Source organism: Panicum virgatum, chromosome 9K (assembly GCF_016808335.1).
Source record: "Panicum virgatum strain AP13 chromosome 9K, P.virgatum_v5, whole genome shotgun sequence".
NCBI lineage: Eukaryota > Viridiplantae > Streptophyta > Magnoliopsida > Poales > Poaceae > Panicum > Panicum virgatum.
Window position 1 is genome coordinate 31,568,208 of NC_053144.1, and position 19,602 is coordinate 31,587,809.

Below are 19,602 nucleotides of genomic sequence, written 5' to 3' on the forward strand. Positions count from 1 at the left end.
CATTATCGGGCGACAGGCGGACCCGGTAACGGGTAGCGAACCCTCTCTAATCTCCCGTCCCTATCCCTTCACATTCGTCCGCTACCCTGGGGAACGAACGGGCAGCCGCCGCTGAGCGGTGGCGGCGCAAGCGACGTTCCAAAGCTCGGTTCCTGTTCCTCCATCCGCATCCACCCTCCTGCACATCTGTCGGCGACGCGTGGACAACCGGCGGCGTTGGAGAAAACATTCGTCCCTATCTCGATCCCCTTTCCTCCATCTGCATCCGAGGGATGAGCAGCCGGCGGCGGCGGCCGCGCATACGAGCTGTTTCTTGGCGAACTCGACGAGGTAAGTATCGATTTGAAGGTTCTGGAATTACGGGTATTAATTTTGTTCTACTCACCTATATGGAATTACGGGTATTAGTTTTGATCTACTCACCAAGATGCAATACGACTGCAGCTTGAGATTTTTTTTCGGCTGATCCTAGCGCATGGCCAGATGGAATGGCATCAGATATGTTCCTGCTTGTGCCCCTCTCATTTATGCGAGCCTGCGCACCATGGAGTTGTTTGGGGGGTGTGAATTCGAAACAGGAGCGCGCTGCCGGGTGCCGGCGTCCTCAGATGGCGATGGGCATGTCCGCTTCACCTGTAGGCCATGCGCAGCCGCAGATGGCACATACACCTTCACAAAGGTATGAATCAGGGTCAACACTATCTGTCTATCTCTCAGATTTTCTTGGTCAGCTGTCACTTTTTTGCATGTTGATTCGAAATCACGTCCAGTACAAACGTATCTGAGTTCCCGAGAACATTTCAAGATGAAAGACATTATTGTCCATGCCTACATACTTGCCACGACGATTAGAAGATTTCAGATTACAGTACATTGGATACATTTTCCAATTGGAATCTCACTTTAACTTTATACAGACAGTTTCATATTAGAGTATGACTGATACGTTGTTCATGTTAGAGTATGACTTGATGCATTTTTGCCGGATTCAATTATCACTTCATAGTTGATACTTTTACTAGGTGCACTCGAGAATTTTTCATCAGATTATAGTATCATTTGATGCATTATGCAGAGAAGCTTATCTTTTGCTATAGACGAATTTAGTTTTATCAAGTTGAGAATACTCTCCGAACATGCATATACTCCTGTAATTGACACTCCCTGTTTTTTGCATGTCAGTTGTCAGGTACATCAGCTCCTCTGGATTGATACTCTGAATTTGGATGGCATAGTCACTGAACATGTTCCTGTTCGCCGATCCAATATTTTTAGATCGTATACCCAATATAGTGATATCATTGGCTGGGGAAGGTATGTGTTCTTGCTATAAACATTCATTTTGTTTTTCAGATAATAGTATCTCTTCATACCAAAATCAGATGATACAAGAGTATCATTTAATACTTTTTTTCCTGATTATAGTTCTGCTGTCCACTGGATGTGTTTTTCTAGATTAGTATCACTCCATACTTTCTAACATACTAGAGTGCAACTGGAAACGCTTTTCAGATTACAATATCACTTGATACTTATTTCCCCATCCATTAGTGTATGTCTTCATACTTTTTTCAGGTTATGGTATCACCGGATACATCTCCCAGATTGTTGTATCATGATTCATGAGATACTTTTTTTTTCTGAACTGATCATCACAGTCAATGAAATGGATAACCAAGCATGGGAAGTATCAGGCTTACTCCACAGATATTGGAAGCACTGCCCATTTAGAATATATTTGATCTGGAACTATATACGATCTTATTTTGGACTGCAGATTCTTCTTTCAGTCAATATACCAGCATTTTTTTAACATCTTTAGAAATGATGTAGTATGACATTTCCTTTGTAATATATATTTTGTTCATGATGATATTAATATATCCATTGGAAGTGTTTTTAGTACTGTTTGAAATATATATACACAAACACCTTTCATACGTTTGCCCGTGCGTTGTGTCCTGAGTACACGTATAAAAACATCAATTAATTTAATAATTACTGATATTCACTTGTATATGGACATACTTCTAGTGTACATACATGTATGCGCACATATTCCATGCATCAGTCATCAGTGTACGGATATACTCAAAGGCAGATACCTCTCACGCAAGTGTACAAATTTGAAACCAAGAGAAAAAAGTGGTCCGCCAACCGGCCGTAAATCACGTGATTAGCTATTATCACTCCAAGTTGGGTTCGGTAGTAGGCATCCACAACCCGTTTAGTAGCCTGGTCGATCTGGGCTGGTCAAATGTAGGAAGGAGTAACTATACGCAGGTGTGGAAAAAATATGTCATATATATATATATATATACCCTATTCCATACCCGAGCCCACCGTGCTTCCCCCGTCCCGCCCAGGCCGAACCCACCTGAGCCCACCGGTACCTCCCCCTCCCGCGCCACGCCGAACCAGCGCACCTGGTTTTCTTTGCTTTGCACGCGCCTCGGTTTTTTCCCTTCTCCTCCGAGCATCCTCTGCCAACCTGCCTGTTCGATGGGCATGGAACGGACATTGCCAAGTGGTGGGCCCAGCATGCATTGCTAGCGCACATTGTCAGCGCTCCGCACTACACACCTTAATCATCACGCATTCAGCCTTTGTTACGCAGGCAGCTATTTTTACTTAATAATCCAACTACGTGGACATTCATTTAATATGCAATTGCAAACTAATATATTTTTCCTTGTAAAACATTCAGATCAGGTTTGTTATTCTTTTTTTTTTCTAACGAACTGAACAGTTAGTATTTATGACCAAAATTCTTTGATTTTGAGATTTAAAAATGCCCTGTAATTAAAAGACAGTATTTGTGATTGAACTCAAAACTTTGTCGGTAGGAAGTGGATGTTCTTTATCATTCTGCACATGGCTGAATGATTTACATTCCAAAACAGAAGTGTTTATGCTTTGCTAAACTGACATGGCAGTAAATAGTGAAATAAATGTTGCAGGAAAAGTTGGCTAATATGATCAGACAGTGAATATCTGTTGCACCAAATACTGGATTCGTCACAAGGAAAAAATTGCACTATGCTATTGGCACTTTGGCAGGATATGGGTACAAGCCTGTATACATCCCCACCTAGATGCTCTTGACTGGACTTCGCAAATCATTTCCCAGAACTCAGCAACCAGAATTCTTATCGACCAAAGTGAAAGACTCTTTACCATACAAAAATCTTATAATTCATGACTCAATGCCCTTGTGTTGCCTCAATGCCACAAAGCAGAAGCGCCTATGTTAGCCAGAGTTTGAGTTTCTATTGGTTGTCTGTGCCCATTTCTTTTGCAAGCTTTCACCACTAGATCGTCACCTGCGAGATATCCAATATCAATCAGCAAAAGAACAGGTCTTTGTAAAGAAATCGACCAAAGAATATAGCTAGGCAAAAAGTAGTATCACGAACCACACTGTTTTCAAGTCTAGCTTCAGAACATTTGTAATGATTAGCAAAGTATATTGATCCAAATATATTAATACCCATCAGGCAATCAAACCAAATCATGTCTGCACCTACTACCAAATTAGGATAGGAAAATCTAATCAGCATCCCTCGGGTGAATATTTATACCAGGTGGTAAGGAGCAATGGAACTAGCTCTGATTAGGATACCATGCTAATATCAAGAAGAGAAACTTTGTTGAATTGCATGAAAACAAAAGAGTGACCTGTGACCCCCTAGTTCTGGCAAATAATTATTGTTTTTCTAATATACAAGCATACTCTATTGATTTATCTATATTATTATTCAAAAAATTATCACCATCATTATGCATCTAAAGAGTCTGAATAAAGGCAGTTTCTCTAGAAAGAAACCTTTCAGAAAGAAACTTTTCAGATATAAGTTTGCTGCAACAACACGCATCTGGACATCACCCTCTGAACAAAAACATGCTGTATATTTGAATTCTCAATAGGCACTCATATTCACAACAGGTACTCAACAGCCAAACTCTACAAGAAAGCAATGATTGGTAATAAGTTGCTTGGTTCAGGAGACAATAAGCAGCAAAATGGTATGTAATTACGTCATGAAGCAATATAGACCAATCAGATCTCAAATAGTTTGCTTAGATTTATTTAAGGTGGAATCAAATCAAGTAGTGGTGCAGGCAAATTGGATGGGAGATGCAGAGTTGCAGACTGAGTGGGCATGCTGCCAACTGAAGAGCAACCGTTCAGGAAAGAGGAGGGGCAGCGACACATATGGTTGATTTATCTAAAATTTAATAACAAAACTGAGTACATTTTGCTAAAGATTGGTACATGATTGCATTCATTAACACACAGCACAAGTTCATTTTTCATTGACTCTATTTCTACAATCTGCCATAGTATGCTCACAGCCTCCTAATCTCATGGCATGGTTCATTTGGATACAGTTTCACAAGTGGATGCTGTTAACAATGGTAAATCTATGATCTAACATTGGTCTACACATGATGGGATATAATACCAAAATTGGCAAATCCTAATCAGTTCCAGTTGAACAGTTTCCCTAAAGAAAAATTCAGTATCAGCTAAAACAACAGTTGGTCAATAGCAAAGACATGTGCTAAAAGAGTATATGGCAGCTCGTCGCCACAAGAATCAGCACCAGGACACCCTATGGTGCCCGTACACCCAATCAAAACTTTATAATCTGCAATACATGACATCAAGCTCGCGGTTAAGCTCAGAACCACAGGTCACCTCATCAATGAACTGCAGAATTGCAGAGAAGTCTATCTGAATCTCAGACTCAGGATGAACTGATTATCGATAATGCTGGTGGACAGGTTCCTTTAAGACTACTGCAGTCAGCAAGTCAATATGCATTAACCTTTGTGTCATTGTGTGAGGAAAAGGAAATTTATCAGGATGTCATCACCAGCAAGGGACTTTATCTAAACAAATAGATAAAATCAGGTCAGCTGAAATAACAGAGACAACATGTTCTTTTATCCATACTTTACTAGCTTATTTACGGTCAATTAGTTAGTAAGATAATGCGGGGACTTGCAACTAGTGGAATGTACCTTACCTTCTCTGATGGACTTCATTTCCATGTGCAAAATTCATCTGGTGCACTGTCAGCTGCAGTGTAATAAGTGCTTGCCCAGCTTAAACTGCAATTCACAATCCAATATGAGTTCATCAGATACAAAGGAAAAAAAATCAAATTTGAAGAACGACACACTGGTAGGAAGCTGTACTTATCGGTTCTATCCCTGCATCTAATTGGATCCGCATTTGTTAGCCACTCAACCAGGGATTTCTGCTAGAATCTCGTGCGGGGTGTGGAAATCCAATCATCCGGGAGAGTGTGTGATGTAGGTTGTCCAAATATAATACCTGTTGAGAATGGAGTTGAAAACTATATACCATAACTCATTTCATCAAAACTGTGTACAAACAAAAATATTTGGGTATTAATGCAATAACGAAAACTTACGATCAGGAGACAAGCACAGTCATAAATTGTTGCAGGAGGGCTTCACGTCTCATTTATTCAGTCAAATCCATGGCGAAGGAAAAAGATGGGAACCTGCAGTCGCGTAAGAACAACCTGAAGTTCGATTACAGTACTGGCGACCCACCTAGGAAGTCGATCTGCCAACGAAATTGGAAGCAGGTGCATGCGAAAGAGCTACGAACCTGGCGCCGCCGATCTTCAACGCTGTGAATCTGTCTCCAAACCCAGGCGAGATCGGGATGGGAAAATGGCAAATTGCCGACAGAGAGTGGGGGAAGAGGGGTTGGATGGGGGCTGGGGCGCTTGTTACAGGGTCGGCGCGAGATCGACGATGAGAGCAACGGCGGTGGCAGGGGTATTACTGTCCTGGTCGACGGCGAAGGCAACTGCGGTGTCGGGAATGAAGAGGTTGGCCAGCAGCCGGCGGCTGGCGGCGCCATCCCCCGCAGCGGCGTCGGGAAACGGATCGCGATCGAGCGACGGGAAGGAATGGCGCAGTATCGTCGCAAAACGGATCGCGAGCTGGGGAAGAAAATAGCTTTCGGCTGGCCAGGTGTGCTGGTGGGGGTGGGGGTGTGGGAGGGGGGGCGCAAGGAAACCGGGAGGGAAAAAACCGATGCGCCGTGGGCGTCGGGGGAGAGTGCTCGCTGGCCGCGCGGTGTCCAGGGCTCATTATTCTATATCCAGGATATCCAATAAACTAACTATATATATATTCAAGAAAATAAATTTACTTGTAGTATATGCTTAAAGCAAACATGTGCTTCATGCTTAAAAGCTGGAAATCAAAGATGGAGACAAGAAGTAGAATTAGAAGCAGAAGATAAATTATTAGCAAGAAGAGTTAGAAATTTAGAAAATAAAATAAATAGTTTAGAAGTGGAACTAGAAGAACTAAGAAGTAAGATAGAACTCAGTGAGGTACAAAGGGCTGAAGAAAAAGCTTGTAAAAATATTGAGTTAAAGGATCAAACGATAATAAGCAACAAAGATAATAGTGCAATACAGTCAAACAACAAAGATAATAGTGCCATATAGTTAAAGGATGCTATAATAAATTTTGGTAGCAAATATATAGTCAAATTGCGATTTAAAGAAAATATAGGAATAAGAATACCAGTGAAAGTAAATTAACACCTAGTATCACTTACAAAATATTAGCATTAGTTGATACTGGTTGTACCAAAAATAAATATTATGGATGATAAATATTTTGCGAGATGCCCAGGAATAGTTCATACAATAGATCAAGAAAAGTCAGATATATCCACTGATATGTCTGCAATAAAGAAGCTTCATAATCAGTTAGCCTACAATATTGAGATACAAATAAATAATACTAAATATATTATGGATGAGATTACAATAAGAGACCTATCTATGATACATGACGATATGATCTTAGGACTAAGGTTTTTACAATTCTCGTTACAAACACCGATCATACATGAGCAAGGAATTACATTTATTCCTTATCAAGATAATATTTCATACATAACAGAAGTGCGTAAAACTATAAGTTCCAATACCGGAAAGTCCAATTTAGAACTCCAAAAAGTTGATGATGATGACCCTGATGATTATACAGATGATGAGTTGGGAGAAAATATAGAAGAATTTCATATGTCAAACTCATGTATAGAGTGTTTTAGTTTACAATCTTTTGCACCCAATTGGTATAGAGATATAAAATCTAAAAAAGATATAGATAAAATTGTGCAAAGATTAGAAGATATTCAAATAATTAGAGAAATACCAATTAAATATTGGGATAAGAATGGTATAGTATGTAAAATTAATATTATAAATCCCAATTATATAATTAAGACAAGCCATATAGAAGCTACACCTAAGGACATAGAAGAATTTAGGATGCATATTGAAGAACAGCTAAAATTAGGTGCCATAAGAGAGAGTAGGAGTCCTCTTAGGTCAGCTGCATTTATAGTAAGAAATCATGCAGAAATAGCTAGAGGAAAATCAAGAATGGTCATTAATTAAAAAAGATTAAATGATAATACTATAGATGATGGTTATAACATTACAAATAAGCAAGAATGGATAAACAGAATACAAGGAAGTAAATATTTCTCAAAGTTTGATTTAAAAGCTGGGTTTTGGCAAGTAAAGATGGCAGAAGAATCAATAGAATGGACAGCTTTTACGTGTCCTCAAGGTCATTTTGAGTGACTAGTAATGCCTTTAGGATTAAAAAATGCTCCCGCACTATTTCAAAAAAATGCAAAATATATTTAATGAAAACCAAGAATTTATATTGGTTTACATTGACGATTTATTAATCTTTTCAAAATCCTACAAAGAACATATAGCTCATTTAGAAACCTTTTTTAGAAAGGTAGAGCAGCATGGATTAATACTTTCTAAAAAGAAAATAGAAATATACAAAGGAAAGTTAAATTTTTTAGGTCATGAAATTGGGGAAGGAAAAATTTATTTACAAGATCACATTGCAAAGAAAATTTTACAGTTTCCTGATGCTATGAATGATAAGAAAACATTGCAGCAGTTTTTAGGAATAGTAAATTATGCTAGAAATTATATTGAAAACTTAGCTAAATTGGCTGGACCATTGTATGCAAAGTTAAGAAAAAACGGACAGAAGCATTTTAACTCTGAAGATATAAGGTTAGCAAGAATTATAAAAGAAAAGGTCAAAGAATTAAAACCTTTAGAACTACTTCTAGATGATTATTATTTTATTATAGAGACAGATGCATCTGAAATAGGATGGGGAGCTATATTAAAACAAAACCCTCACAAGTACTCTCCAAAGACAAAGGAAAAAAATATGTAGATATGCTTCATGAAAATATAAGCTTATGACTATAAATAATACTAATAGAGAAATATTAGCCGTAATAAATGCGATATATGCTTTTAGATTATATTTAGGATTCAAAGAGTTCACAGTAAGAACAGACTGTGAAGCTATATACAAATATTACAATAAAGTCAATATAAGAAAAGTTCAACTAGGAGATGGGTTTTATTTGAAGATATTATTATAGGAAATGGTTATAAAGTAATCTTTGAGCATATAAAAGGAAAAGATAATACCTTGCTTGATATATTTTCATGATCATCTGTTTTGCAGGAATGAAGAGAGGAGTAAGTCCTAGTGGCAATGAAAGCTTTAGCTTTGGGACTGAAAATAGACTAAGAATCTTTTCACCAAATACATATAAATTTAAGCCTAGAGACCATATTGTCTTAGACGAAATACAAGAATGCATCTTAGATAATTTTTTGTTTCAATATAATAATAAGAGGGATGATAGAGGTTATATGTTAGCAATATTAAATAGCTTAGCTGAATATTTTCATCTATCAATATAGAAAAGAAACCCATATATGTTATATATAGGAGAAAGACACCGGGAATATATGTAACATTTGAAGAAGTTATAGCTCAGCTAATAGAAAGAGAAAAAGATGGAGGGATATCATGGAAAAAATATTTAGATATTGATCAAGCTCTATCATATGCAAGAAATATTTTGGGAATAAATCATTTCCTAGAGCCTGCAGCAAAAGAATATATTCAAAAATACAGAAAGGCAAATGATGTAAAGACAAACTTGCCTGGAATAAATATAAAAGAAGAGGGACCTTCAAAAATACCCACATATAAAGATGCCGTAAAAAAAGAAGCATCAAATGAAGAATATGTTGAAAAGAAGATAAAAGAATGGTTAGATTCAATAATTCCTCAACTGAAAAAGGATATAAAAGAAGAAGATGACAAAGACCTCATAGAGCTAGACATCCTTCAAGCTTCGGCAAATGCTTAAAAAGGAACCTTCGTGCCCAAACCTCATAGAGCTAGACATCCTTCAAACTTCGGCACAAGTATCAACAAGAAACCACGAAGTGGAGAGACAAGAAAATCGTGAAAAAGGGTATCGCAGTCGGAGACTGGGTCCTAAAAAGGAAGCCAAATGCCGAAACCTCCGGCAAACTTCAACCAAAGTGGGAAGGGCCATTCCTAGTAATCAAGAGCAACAGGTCAGGGTCATATCACCTGTCCGACGCCGAAGGCAACGAGCTGCAGCATCCTTGGAACGCGGACAGCCTCAAAAAGTACTACATATAAACTTATAAAAAGGACGCATCGCGAAGCTATAAGCGATTGCGGACCTTCGCATTTATTTTCAGTTCTTTTTTACATTGCAAACGGGCCGTACTCTTTTCCTCACAAGGGGAAACTCCACACAGGAGGTGAGGTTTTTGACGAGGCGGACCCATTGTAAACAATTTCAATGCAATGAATTTCCCCAAACAAAGTGTCACCTTCGCCTAAGCAGCCCAAGTGGCAAGCTTCGGCAAGCACCTACATGCTGCACAAAACAGTAAGTTAGCAAAGTATGCAGAATCCGCAAACTTTGCATACTTATCCAAACGCCAAGGGGCTTCGACCTTTTCAAGGTCCGAACCAAAAAACCTTCGGCAAAAAAGGCACAATAAGTGCAAACAAAACGCCAAGGGGCTTCGACCTCTTCAATGTCCGAACCAAAAAACCTTCGGCACAAAAGGCACAATAAGTGCAAACCGAACGCCAAGGGACTTCGACCTTTCAAAAGGTCCAAACCAAAAAACCTTCGGCACAAAAAAGGCACAATAAGTGCAAACCGAACGCCAAGGGGCTTCGACCTTTCAAAAGGTCCGAACCAAAAAACCTTCGGCAAAAAAGGCAAAATAAGTGCAAACCGAACACCAAGGGGCTTCGACCTTTCAAAATGTCCGAACCAAAAAACCTTCGGCAAAAAAGGCACAATAAGTGCAAACAAAACGCCAAGGGGCTTCGACCTTCTCAAGGTCCGAACCAAAAAACCTTCGGCACAAAAGCCACAATAAGTGCAAACAGAACGCCAAGGGGCTTCGACCTTTCAAAAGGTCCGAACCAAAAAAAAACATTCGGCACAATAGGCAAAATAAGTGCAAAAAAAATGCCAAGGGGCTTCGACCATTTAAAGGTCCGAATCAAAAAACCTTCGGCAAAATAGACACAAAAAATACAAAAAGAACGCCAAGGGGATTCGACCTTTCAAAAGGTCCGAACCCAAAATAACTAAGGAAGTATCGAAGGATGGATGCCAGAAAGGGGGAAGACGTTTTTTCCATCCTAACCCTCCGCACACATCATTCAATTTACCCAGCAATGAAAAGAACAAAACCCTTCGAAGACAACAGCGCGCAAGAAAGGGGGGAGACGTTTTTTTCAAAAAATACAAAGTTTTCGCGCGTTGCCTCGTTAGCAAACAAATCATCCATCGGGATACCAAACACTTCCTTTTCATAAAATGCCTCCGGGCAACAACTCGTTAGGAAGGGGGGAGACGTTTCTTCAAGAACAACCCTAACGAGCGTCGCCTCGGACAACAGCAAATTACCTCCCAAAGGAAAAGTCCGGCAAACTAACAAAGGCGGAGATATTCTAAAGGAGCTTTCCATCGTAGAAAGCAACCTACAAAAAGATCCTTTGGGAAGAAAAAACGAAGGAAAGGGGGGGGAGACGTTTTTCTCCAAAGAGCACCACGACAGTCCTAACACAGCACCTCGAAGGATGCACAAAATATAGCACCTCGAAGGATGCACATAACAAAGCACCTCGAAGGATGCACAAAACACAGCACCTCGAAGGATGCACATGACAAGGCACCTCGAAGGATGCACAGAAGCAACACCTCGAAGGGGGCACAGAAACAACACCTCGAGGGACATCGCAGGCACCACGAAGGATGCACACATAAAGGAAACCCGAAGGATACGCAATAAGAAGCCATTACAAAGGCAATCGCGAAGGTCACATTCAGACGAAAGAGCAAAACATATTACCATGAATTTCTACCGGACTAGCTTAAATATTCCGCAACGCTGCATCCAGGACGAGCAAGGCTAAAAGCCTCCCAGCTCATCAATACCATAGCGTTGTTCACATCCTGCACCATGGGAATATTTACAGACCAAAGTGCCAGAAAACTACCAAAGTAAACCACAAACTAATCTCTAGACCTAAGCCCCCGACGAACCACCGGCGTCATTCCCCGAAGGAGACCTCCGATCCTCGGACATTCGATTGTCCTCCGAAGGCTGATCAGGAGTCGCCCCCTGCACCAAATAGACGAAACCAATCAAAAACAAACAGAAGAAAAACGAAAGGTTGCTGGAACCAACCCTACCTCAGCAGCTGCGGCTACCAGAGTCCGAACGGCGAACTTGCCAGAAGGTTCCCAGAACTGCTCAAAAAAGGCAGCCTTCACCTCTTGAATTCTTGCCACCTCCACTGCCAGGCCTTCGTAGGGTACATAATGAAAACCATCCAGTCGGGCAAGATCAACTGCGCCGGCGCGAAGAAGATTTCCAACAAGTCCCTCGAAGGAAACAGAGGTCGCGTTGTCATTTGCAACGCTCATCACCTCCCCGAGGCCCTCGAACTCCGATTGCAACCAGTCTAAAAGCTGAAAGAAAACTTGGGGACCATCGGCCGGCTCAGGCAAGGGCAAAGGCTCCGCTCCAAGGGCAGCAAGAGCCTTCTTCTCTTGGTACACTCCATCGGCTCATCTGACGACCTCGGTGAAGACCTGCTCGAGTTCAATCATTTTAGCCTGAACTCTCTCCAGCTCGGTGATCCTCCCCTTGAGGGCAGCCTTCTCATTTGCATCCCCCTCAACGGTCCTCCGAAGGCTCTCTAGAACCTTCTCGTTATCTGAAGCTGCAAACTCCAGCCTCGAACACTTGGCCTTCAATTGCTGGTTCTCGTCCTTCAGAATGAGAATTTCCGTCTCAGCCCGCCGTAGTTTGTCAGCTAGACCCAATCACTCGGTGGCACTCGCCACCCGAAGGTCCGCGTCCGCCTTGGCCTTCTGCATCAAAGTACGGCTGGCGTGGGCAAGCTTCTTGCTCAACTCAGCAACAATGAAGGCAGCGTCGGAGGTAGACGCCTCTGCCACGGCTGCATTAAACTCTGAATCAAAAACAAAATCACTTTCGGGGAAAACAAAAAGCGAAGGAAGGTTAAACGTAATCAGACGCCACCCTACCCCTCTCAGGAGGAAGAATCCCAGTCGTTCCAGGCCCATGCATCAGAGCCAAAAGTTGCCTCATCGACGCAGAGACAGCTGCGAAGGAAATAAAAGAGGAATTTTATAAGGTCTAAAAAAAATGGTTCACAAAAACAAAGAAGCGAAGCTTACCGGCTTCGTCGAGATTCAATCCCTCCAACGCCTCCACCTCTTTGTCCGAAGGTGGAGCAGAAGAACCACCGGGAACCTCTCCACCTCTGAGCGCCATCAACGTCTCACCAACCAAGATTTCCCCCTCTTCGATGTTCACCGCAAGAACAGGCTGTGCAGCGGTCGGCGCCAGAGCCGGACCTTTCGCGTCGTCAGCCGTCGAGGCGGTCACCCTCGGCACGGGTGGCTTCGGGATGTCCGCAGGCTTGGCCCCAGTTTTGACGAGGCTTTGAATCCTCCGGCGCTTCGTCGTACCTTCGGATGAACAATGAAGGTTAATCAACGCTTTCGCCACCTCAAACTGACGGCCAAAACCGGAAAGCATGGTCTCGTACTCATCGCTAAGATCATAATGGGATCTAAAAAGCCTCCCTTCGGGAACTACAATCTCCCCGCCCACCGTCCCCATGAGTTCTTCCATGAATGAGGGCGTACCGCTATCGCCCGAAGAAACCTCCTCATCTTGCGCCTTCCTATTGGCGCTCTCAGCCCTCGCAACAGAAACCTTCGTGCTCGAAGGTTTCCGACCGCTCCCGCGACCTCGCATGCTAGCAGCCCCGGAGGTCCCCACCTCCTCCACCTTAGCCTTACCTCTGGACTTCGACCCAGGAATCTCCGAACCAATGTTCCCCGGCGGAGTCATTCTTGGAACGGCGTTCGCCGGCACCGGCCGAGCCTCGTAGGCCACGCCCATCTCAGCCAAACACCGGTTCAACCGAAGGTAACCCCCGCACACCTCCACCAATGAATGATACTCCTTTTTGTTCCATGGACCCAGTATCTCCGCAGCCTGCCGCTCCAGCTCACCAACAATAACTTCGTCACTGGAACCTTCGGGCCTCCGAAGCCCAAAAACCAGAGAAGTCACATCATACTTCAAACCAGCAAAGCGCTTGCGCTCGAACCTCGACGGAGACCAGCCAGCAGCCAAAGGCCAAACCTTCGCAGCCAGAAATTCCTCGACAGCATCCCTGCCACCACAAACTTGGCAAGCCGTCATGAAGGCTTCCAGACATGATTTGAAACCCGGCCCACCCTTGCTGAAGGCAGGCTGATAGATGTGATCGAACATCTCAATGTCTGAAGCCAGCAGATACTTCTCCTTGACAGAACCTTCGGGATCAGGGAAGCCAATCTTCGCATAAAACCAGTATCCCAACCAGTTCCCTTCCCACTTGTCCTTGTAAGCCGTCGAAAGCATAACCTTCTCTAGACCGGTCCTTTTGTTCGGCTTGCGAGGAACGAAGGTGCAGCAGCCATTCTGAACCTCGCTAAGCTCGGCATCATCATCTACATAAACCTTACGAGGCTGGCAGTGCAGCTGAAAAAGCCTACAAAAGGCATCCACGGACACTTCCCCTCTGAAGGTCCGCACCACCCACAGAAACTTGGCCAATGCAACAATCCCGTTCGGGGTAAAGTGGTGGAGCTTCACGTTAAATGGCTCCAAAAGCTTCGGCACAATTGGATCCATCGGAAGCCTAAGCCCCGCTGTAAAAAAATCCTTAAAGACCACAACCTCGCCGGTCTCCGGTACAGGAATCAATTCTGCCCCTGGAGGGCGACAAACCCCCTCGACGAAATAGCCCTTCGAAACATAGAAGTCTTACGTTTCTCCGGAGCCATTAATTCCGACACGTCCGCGGACACCGCCGAAAGGCTCTCGCTGGACTGCTGCTGCTGAGAAGGCTGCGAACCACCCGCCTCTCCTTCGGGAGCTGGACCAGAGTCTGCACGAAGAACCGCCCTCTTAATGAATGCCATATCTACACAAAAACAAAGAAAGGCAAATTAGGAAAAAGGGTTCAAACGAACCTTCGATCACCCTCGCTGTTTGCTTAGTACGAGCCATAAACCGCAAATCCACTTACACCGAGGAAAATGACCAACTTGACCACGCACGAAAACGGAACCTTTGAAAGAAACGCTTTATAGTGGAAAGCGTCGAAGGTAAGCAAAGCTCGAGAGGGCACAGAATTTACCCCCCCCCTCCGCTTATATAGGCGAGGGAAAGCAACAGTACCAACGGTAAAATCGAGGAGTCGGCCGCCCAAGCGGCGCAATAGGAGCCCGACACGTAAACCACCAAAAATGACCGTTGCAGCCGACGGTTTGGGAGACGTTTTTCCTCGGGAGCTTCCCAAAGGTTACTTGCAATCTTTTTCTTCAATGCGGGTTCGGACCGTCGGCTTCGGACCTCGCCCTCGAGGGGCTACTGTTGGGGATTGGACCTTCGGGTCAAGCCCTCACCCTCGGAAATGCTCCCTAACCTGTTTGCAGGGCCCCAACGAGAGGAAGCCAGGCATACCCGAAGGTATCGGATGAACACTAAGAAGCGCAAGCTCAAAGACCATGACCTTCGGTACGAAGGATAACACCTTCTGTAGGCCGAAGGTGACGGATGGCTGCCCAGAAGCGCAAGCGCAAAGACCAATACCTTCGGCGACGAAGGATATCGCCTTCGTCCGGCCGAAGATGACGAACGGTTGCTCAGAAGCACAAGTTCGAAGACCAGGACCTTCAGGTAAAGGAATCAACTTCAGGAACGAAGGTGACGGCTGATTGCTCGTTGACGGAACCTGCATGGCTGTGACTCCTGGAGGTCCCCGAAGGAAGTGAAAACCTTCGTCGGTTGTAGATATGTGTGTGAAATGTGAATATGTGAGAAGGTCGGATTTGTACACCTCTCGAATACGTGAGAAGGTCGGATTTGCACACCTCTCACCTTGTAATTTTACCCCGAAGCCGGCTAAAAGTGAGATGTAAATGTGTTGGGAGGGGGCAATTTAGGAAAACCTGGCCGAGGGCTAGAGGTATAAATAGCCCCCTCTCTCCACAGTGTAAGGGGTTGAATTTTCTGGTTATTATTAGAAAATTGAGCACCTACTTTCATTGTCATCTTCATACTGTTCATGCTACCTTTCTGGGCGTCTAAGAAGCTAAGATCCCAACATACCCTTATGTTTCTATGATCGGAACTTTTACAACGCTCCTGTCCCTATGTTTCTATGCCCCGTAAATTTTGAATTCAGAAAACTTCAAAAAAAGTATATTCCAATGGATCTCAAATTGTGCATAAAAATTTTGTTGCTTCATGTAGTTTGTTTAGATGTATGTGATTGCAATCATATATTTGTTTCTATGACTGCACTCACTGATTTTTATGCCTTCTTTAATTGCGAGGTGTGTTGTTAACGAGAATCTGCCGGACGACGACTTCCACAACTGCGAGCTAGTATCATAGTCCTCACCAGCTGCAAGCTAGCATCATAGTCCTCACCAGCAAAGTGCTAACATCATTGTTTTTTATATTCTTAGTTTGTACATCTCTTTTAGGAAATTTATGGTTCCCACAATTGTTTACAACATGGCTAGAGCATGACGGGTGGATTTTGTACTTGACCACCATGTCTATTCGATTCAAATTCTAGATGGATATTGGTTTCTATATTTTCATGCGAGCTTTATATGCCATGTGAAAATATAATTTAAAGAATAACCATGAATTACAGGTTTCTATGCTCGAATATTTCTACGTTCACACCTTTTTCTTTCATCATGCCTGTAGATTACTATGCTCGGAATATTTTTATGCTCGGCAATAGGGGCCCTCAACATCTCTATACTCAAGCTTGTAGGTTTCTATGCTCGAAAACATTTATATGCTTGTATCCATACGTTTCTACGCTCATGTCATTATGTCTCTATGCTCGAAAATCTTTCTATGATCGTGTCCCTATGTTTCTATGCTCTTGCAACTTTATGAACTAAAGAGTTAAAAAAATTTATGAACTAAAGAGTTTAAGAAAAATATTTACAATGGATCTCAAATTGTGCATAAAAATATCAGGAACCTTGTGGTGGAAACCATTTTTGAGTTGGATCTTGGATTGAAGAATTATAGTGAAAAAACTAAAATAAAACGGTGGGTTTACAAGCATGCATGAGTCAGGTGGCAGGTGTTCGTTCTGTTGACTTGTACATAGTAGGTTTCTATGAGCTGGACAACTGGTTTCTATGATCAGTAGCGCATGGGGAGCAGCTGGCACGTTGAAACGCGCTGAAATGCATGGGGACCAGCGCCTGGCTGGTTGGCCGGGGCTTCCAATACTTATCTATCGCCATCATTCCCACTACTGCGATAGTACTGAACTTTCACAAGGGAGAGGGCTCCAATTGAAGAGAGAAGATGCAGAAATGTGATATGTACAAATTTACCTGTTGTCGGTCGATTTTTTTTAAGACTGCATGAGGCTATTAATTTGTGATTAATATGTATGCACATTCATGCCTGCCGCCAACTATATGTATATGCTTGGATTCAGTAATCTGAAGAATCAATTATTCAGCATTATGCACTTACAGTAATTTCTCAAGTCTCTGAGGAATCATTATATTACCCATTTGCATGCTTGGATTCAGTAATGGACAATTTTCACTTTTCAGTTATTCAGTAATGCATACGTGTGTACATCCAGTAATACCAATGCACATGTAGATTCAGTAATACATCTAGTAAATTCTATGTATGCTTTGGATTCATTAATCCAAAGATCCGTTTATTTAGTTTTTTTTATGTGCATCGAGTTGATTTTTCTCACAATTTTAGGTGATTCAAGAATTTCTACAATAACTTCTTCGTACAGTTTTAGGTACAGTAATGCCGAGATCCAATTATCAGTATTTTTAGCTACATCCAGTAGCTTGTTGACTAAACTCAATCGCAACAAAACACACCAGAGAAATTAGAACAGGAGGACTAGTAGCTCAATTACTCAGAGAAGAAGTCGAATTGCTTCTATAATTTTTTAAATTCCAATGGAAGCTTTCAGTGATTTTTCATCCCCAATCTTTCTGCATAACTAGGTCCTACACACATGCTTTTCAGTAGTCCAGCAACTTACATTTGCTTTTAGTTTCAGTAGTTTACTAGCTTATGAGAACGTCTAGTTTCAACATCCTATTTTAAATTACTAATAGAAGAAGTTTGAGTGCTTCAGTATTTTTTTTGAATTATAGAGGAAGGTTCAGTAATTTTTTAACCCCAATCTACTCGCCATGGAACAACCTGCAGGGGGTCGCTGCAGGCACCGTGGCATGCGCCGCCGTTGCTTCCCCGCTCGGGCTGGCTGCGCCGCCGACGCGCGCAGAACGCGTCACCGCCACCCGCGGGGGCCTGCGCACCTAGATCGTCGAACGCCCAAGCGCCTCCCGCGGCCATGGCAAGCTCCCGGTGACACTCTGCCCGGTGCCCGGCTGCTCCTCCGCCGTTCCGTGCGGCTACCACCCCCCACGCTTCTGCACACAACAATGGCATCCACAACATGCCTCGCACTCGACGCTCGCTGGCTCCACGCGCTCGCGGTCGCCGCCGCCGCCGGGCCGTGCGCCGTCGATATACGGGGAAGGCTCTCGCGCTCACCGGCCTGCGTCCCGCCGCTGCCCTCGCTGGCCTATGAGCCACAGCACCCATTGGCCCCGCGCGCCGTGCAGCGAGCTGCTCCCATGCCGCCGCCGCCGCTCGCTGCGAGGCCGCGCTGCCGACGCCGCTCCTCGCAAGGCCACGTCGCTGCTCCCCTGAAGGCCGCCCCGAAGCTCCAGCGCGCCGCGCCTACTCGCGCTCGCATCTCGCCACTCTCCGCGCGGCTCGCGGCTCGCGCTCGCATCAATTTCTGTCTCCGCTGCTTTGGCCTCGCCCCCGTCGGCCCGCGTGCTGCGGATCCAGGGAGGGCTCGTGCTCGCGGAGGCAGGTGGACTGGTGGTGGGGGACGGGTCCGGTCGAGCGGGTGGAGCCAGATTGGTTTGGATAGCTGGTTGGGTGGGCTAGTTAGGTGTAGAATAGAATTCTATTCTACTTTAGAATAGCGCTGTATATATATATATATATATATATATATATATATATATATATATATATATATATATATATATCGCTATTTAAGGTTATACCCGAGCCCGTCCAGGCACCGTCTGAGCATGTCTGGCACGAGGGCGGGGGGCGGGGTGCGGCTGGTTTTTTCCTCCCTCACGGCTTTTTTTCTTTTGTTGGTTTTCCTCCCCCTCTAGCGGTTTTCCTCAACGTCCCAGGTGCGCACGGCAGGATGGGCTGCTGAAACTCGCAAACAATTATGGGATTGATCGTCAAAATCACGGCGAACTTCGACGGGACCGTCTGCGATCAATTCGTACACGAGCACACGACTGCGATCTCGCTGGCTGCTAGCGAGGTGAGGCACGGAAAGCCAGAACTCCGAAGGGTCCTTGCGTCGACGGTGTGGAGGCCGTCCCTGTCCGTCTTCACCCTCGTCAAGGCCGTCCTAGGACTGCCGCTGGCGAGTCCGCTGGCGAGCCACCCTGAACGGGAGCCCCCCTCACCGGAGCAGCGTGGACGGTGATGCCATCCAGGCGCCTCCTCGCCAGAACCTGCGGCAGCGTCTCCAGCTTGTCAATAGGTATGGTAAAATTGATCTGTTACCTTCTCTGGCAGAAGCCTGATGCAAGCACGTCATCTTCTCCTTGTTTATTGGTCTCAATTGATGGTGAAAACAGATGTGTAGTCCCTCACTGGAGTCTGCCAATCTCTCGCTTTTGCAATCTGGAGTCGCATGCAATCGGTAATGTAGTATCTATTAGAGAAAAGGCAAAGAGCCCCTAGCTAGCTTGCTAGCTGCTGCACGCGCGCCTTGTTCATGTATACACATCACTGAAATTATATTCGAATCTAGTAATAAACATTGCTAGTAGATGGAATTTTTTATTCATATGTTTTTTCTTTTAAAAATTAGTATACCTTGGAAGGTACTAATAATATCAGTAATCATACGTTTTTGTTACTAATAAACCCATCATTCTTGTGATCGTAGAAGCTAGCAAAGGAGACTCGG

At 43.8% G+C, this 19,602-nt stretch overlaps 1 protein-coding gene and 1 long non-coding RNA gene across 4 annotated transcripts; one reads left to right on the plus strand and one right to left on the minus strand.

The window, feature by feature from the left end:
- Positions 1-1,907, plus strand: LOC120651253. Of its 3 annotated transcripts, none has more exons than XM_039928693.1 (4): positions 1-330; positions 484-679; positions 1,183-1,314; positions 1,576-1,907. In XM_039928693.1, the coding sequence occupies exons 1-4, from the start codon at positions 273-275 to the stop codon at positions 1,811-1,813; spliced, it is 624 nt and encodes a 207-aa protein (XP_039784627.1). In that variant the 5' UTR covers positions 1-272; the 3' UTR covers positions 1,814-1,907. The 3 variants fall into 3 exon arrangements, 1 of the variants encoding a protein (XP_039784627.1); XR_005666004.1 differs by having other exon boundaries at positions 8-330; positions 445-679; XR_005666003.1 differs by having other exon boundaries at positions 9-330; positions 445-679; positions 1,183-1,907.
- Positions 1,908-2,835: 928 nt separating this feature from the next.
- Positions 2,836-6,041, minus strand: LOC120651254. The gene is made up of 5 exons (XR_005666005.1): positions 5,648-6,041; positions 5,445-5,537; positions 5,206-5,344; positions 5,034-5,118; positions 2,836-3,323 (listed from the first exon to the last, which is right to left on the minus strand). It is a non-coding gene; the product is annotated as an uncharacterized LOC120651254 (long non-coding RNA).
- Between the last annotated feature and the right edge of the window lie 13,561 nt (positions 6,042-19,602).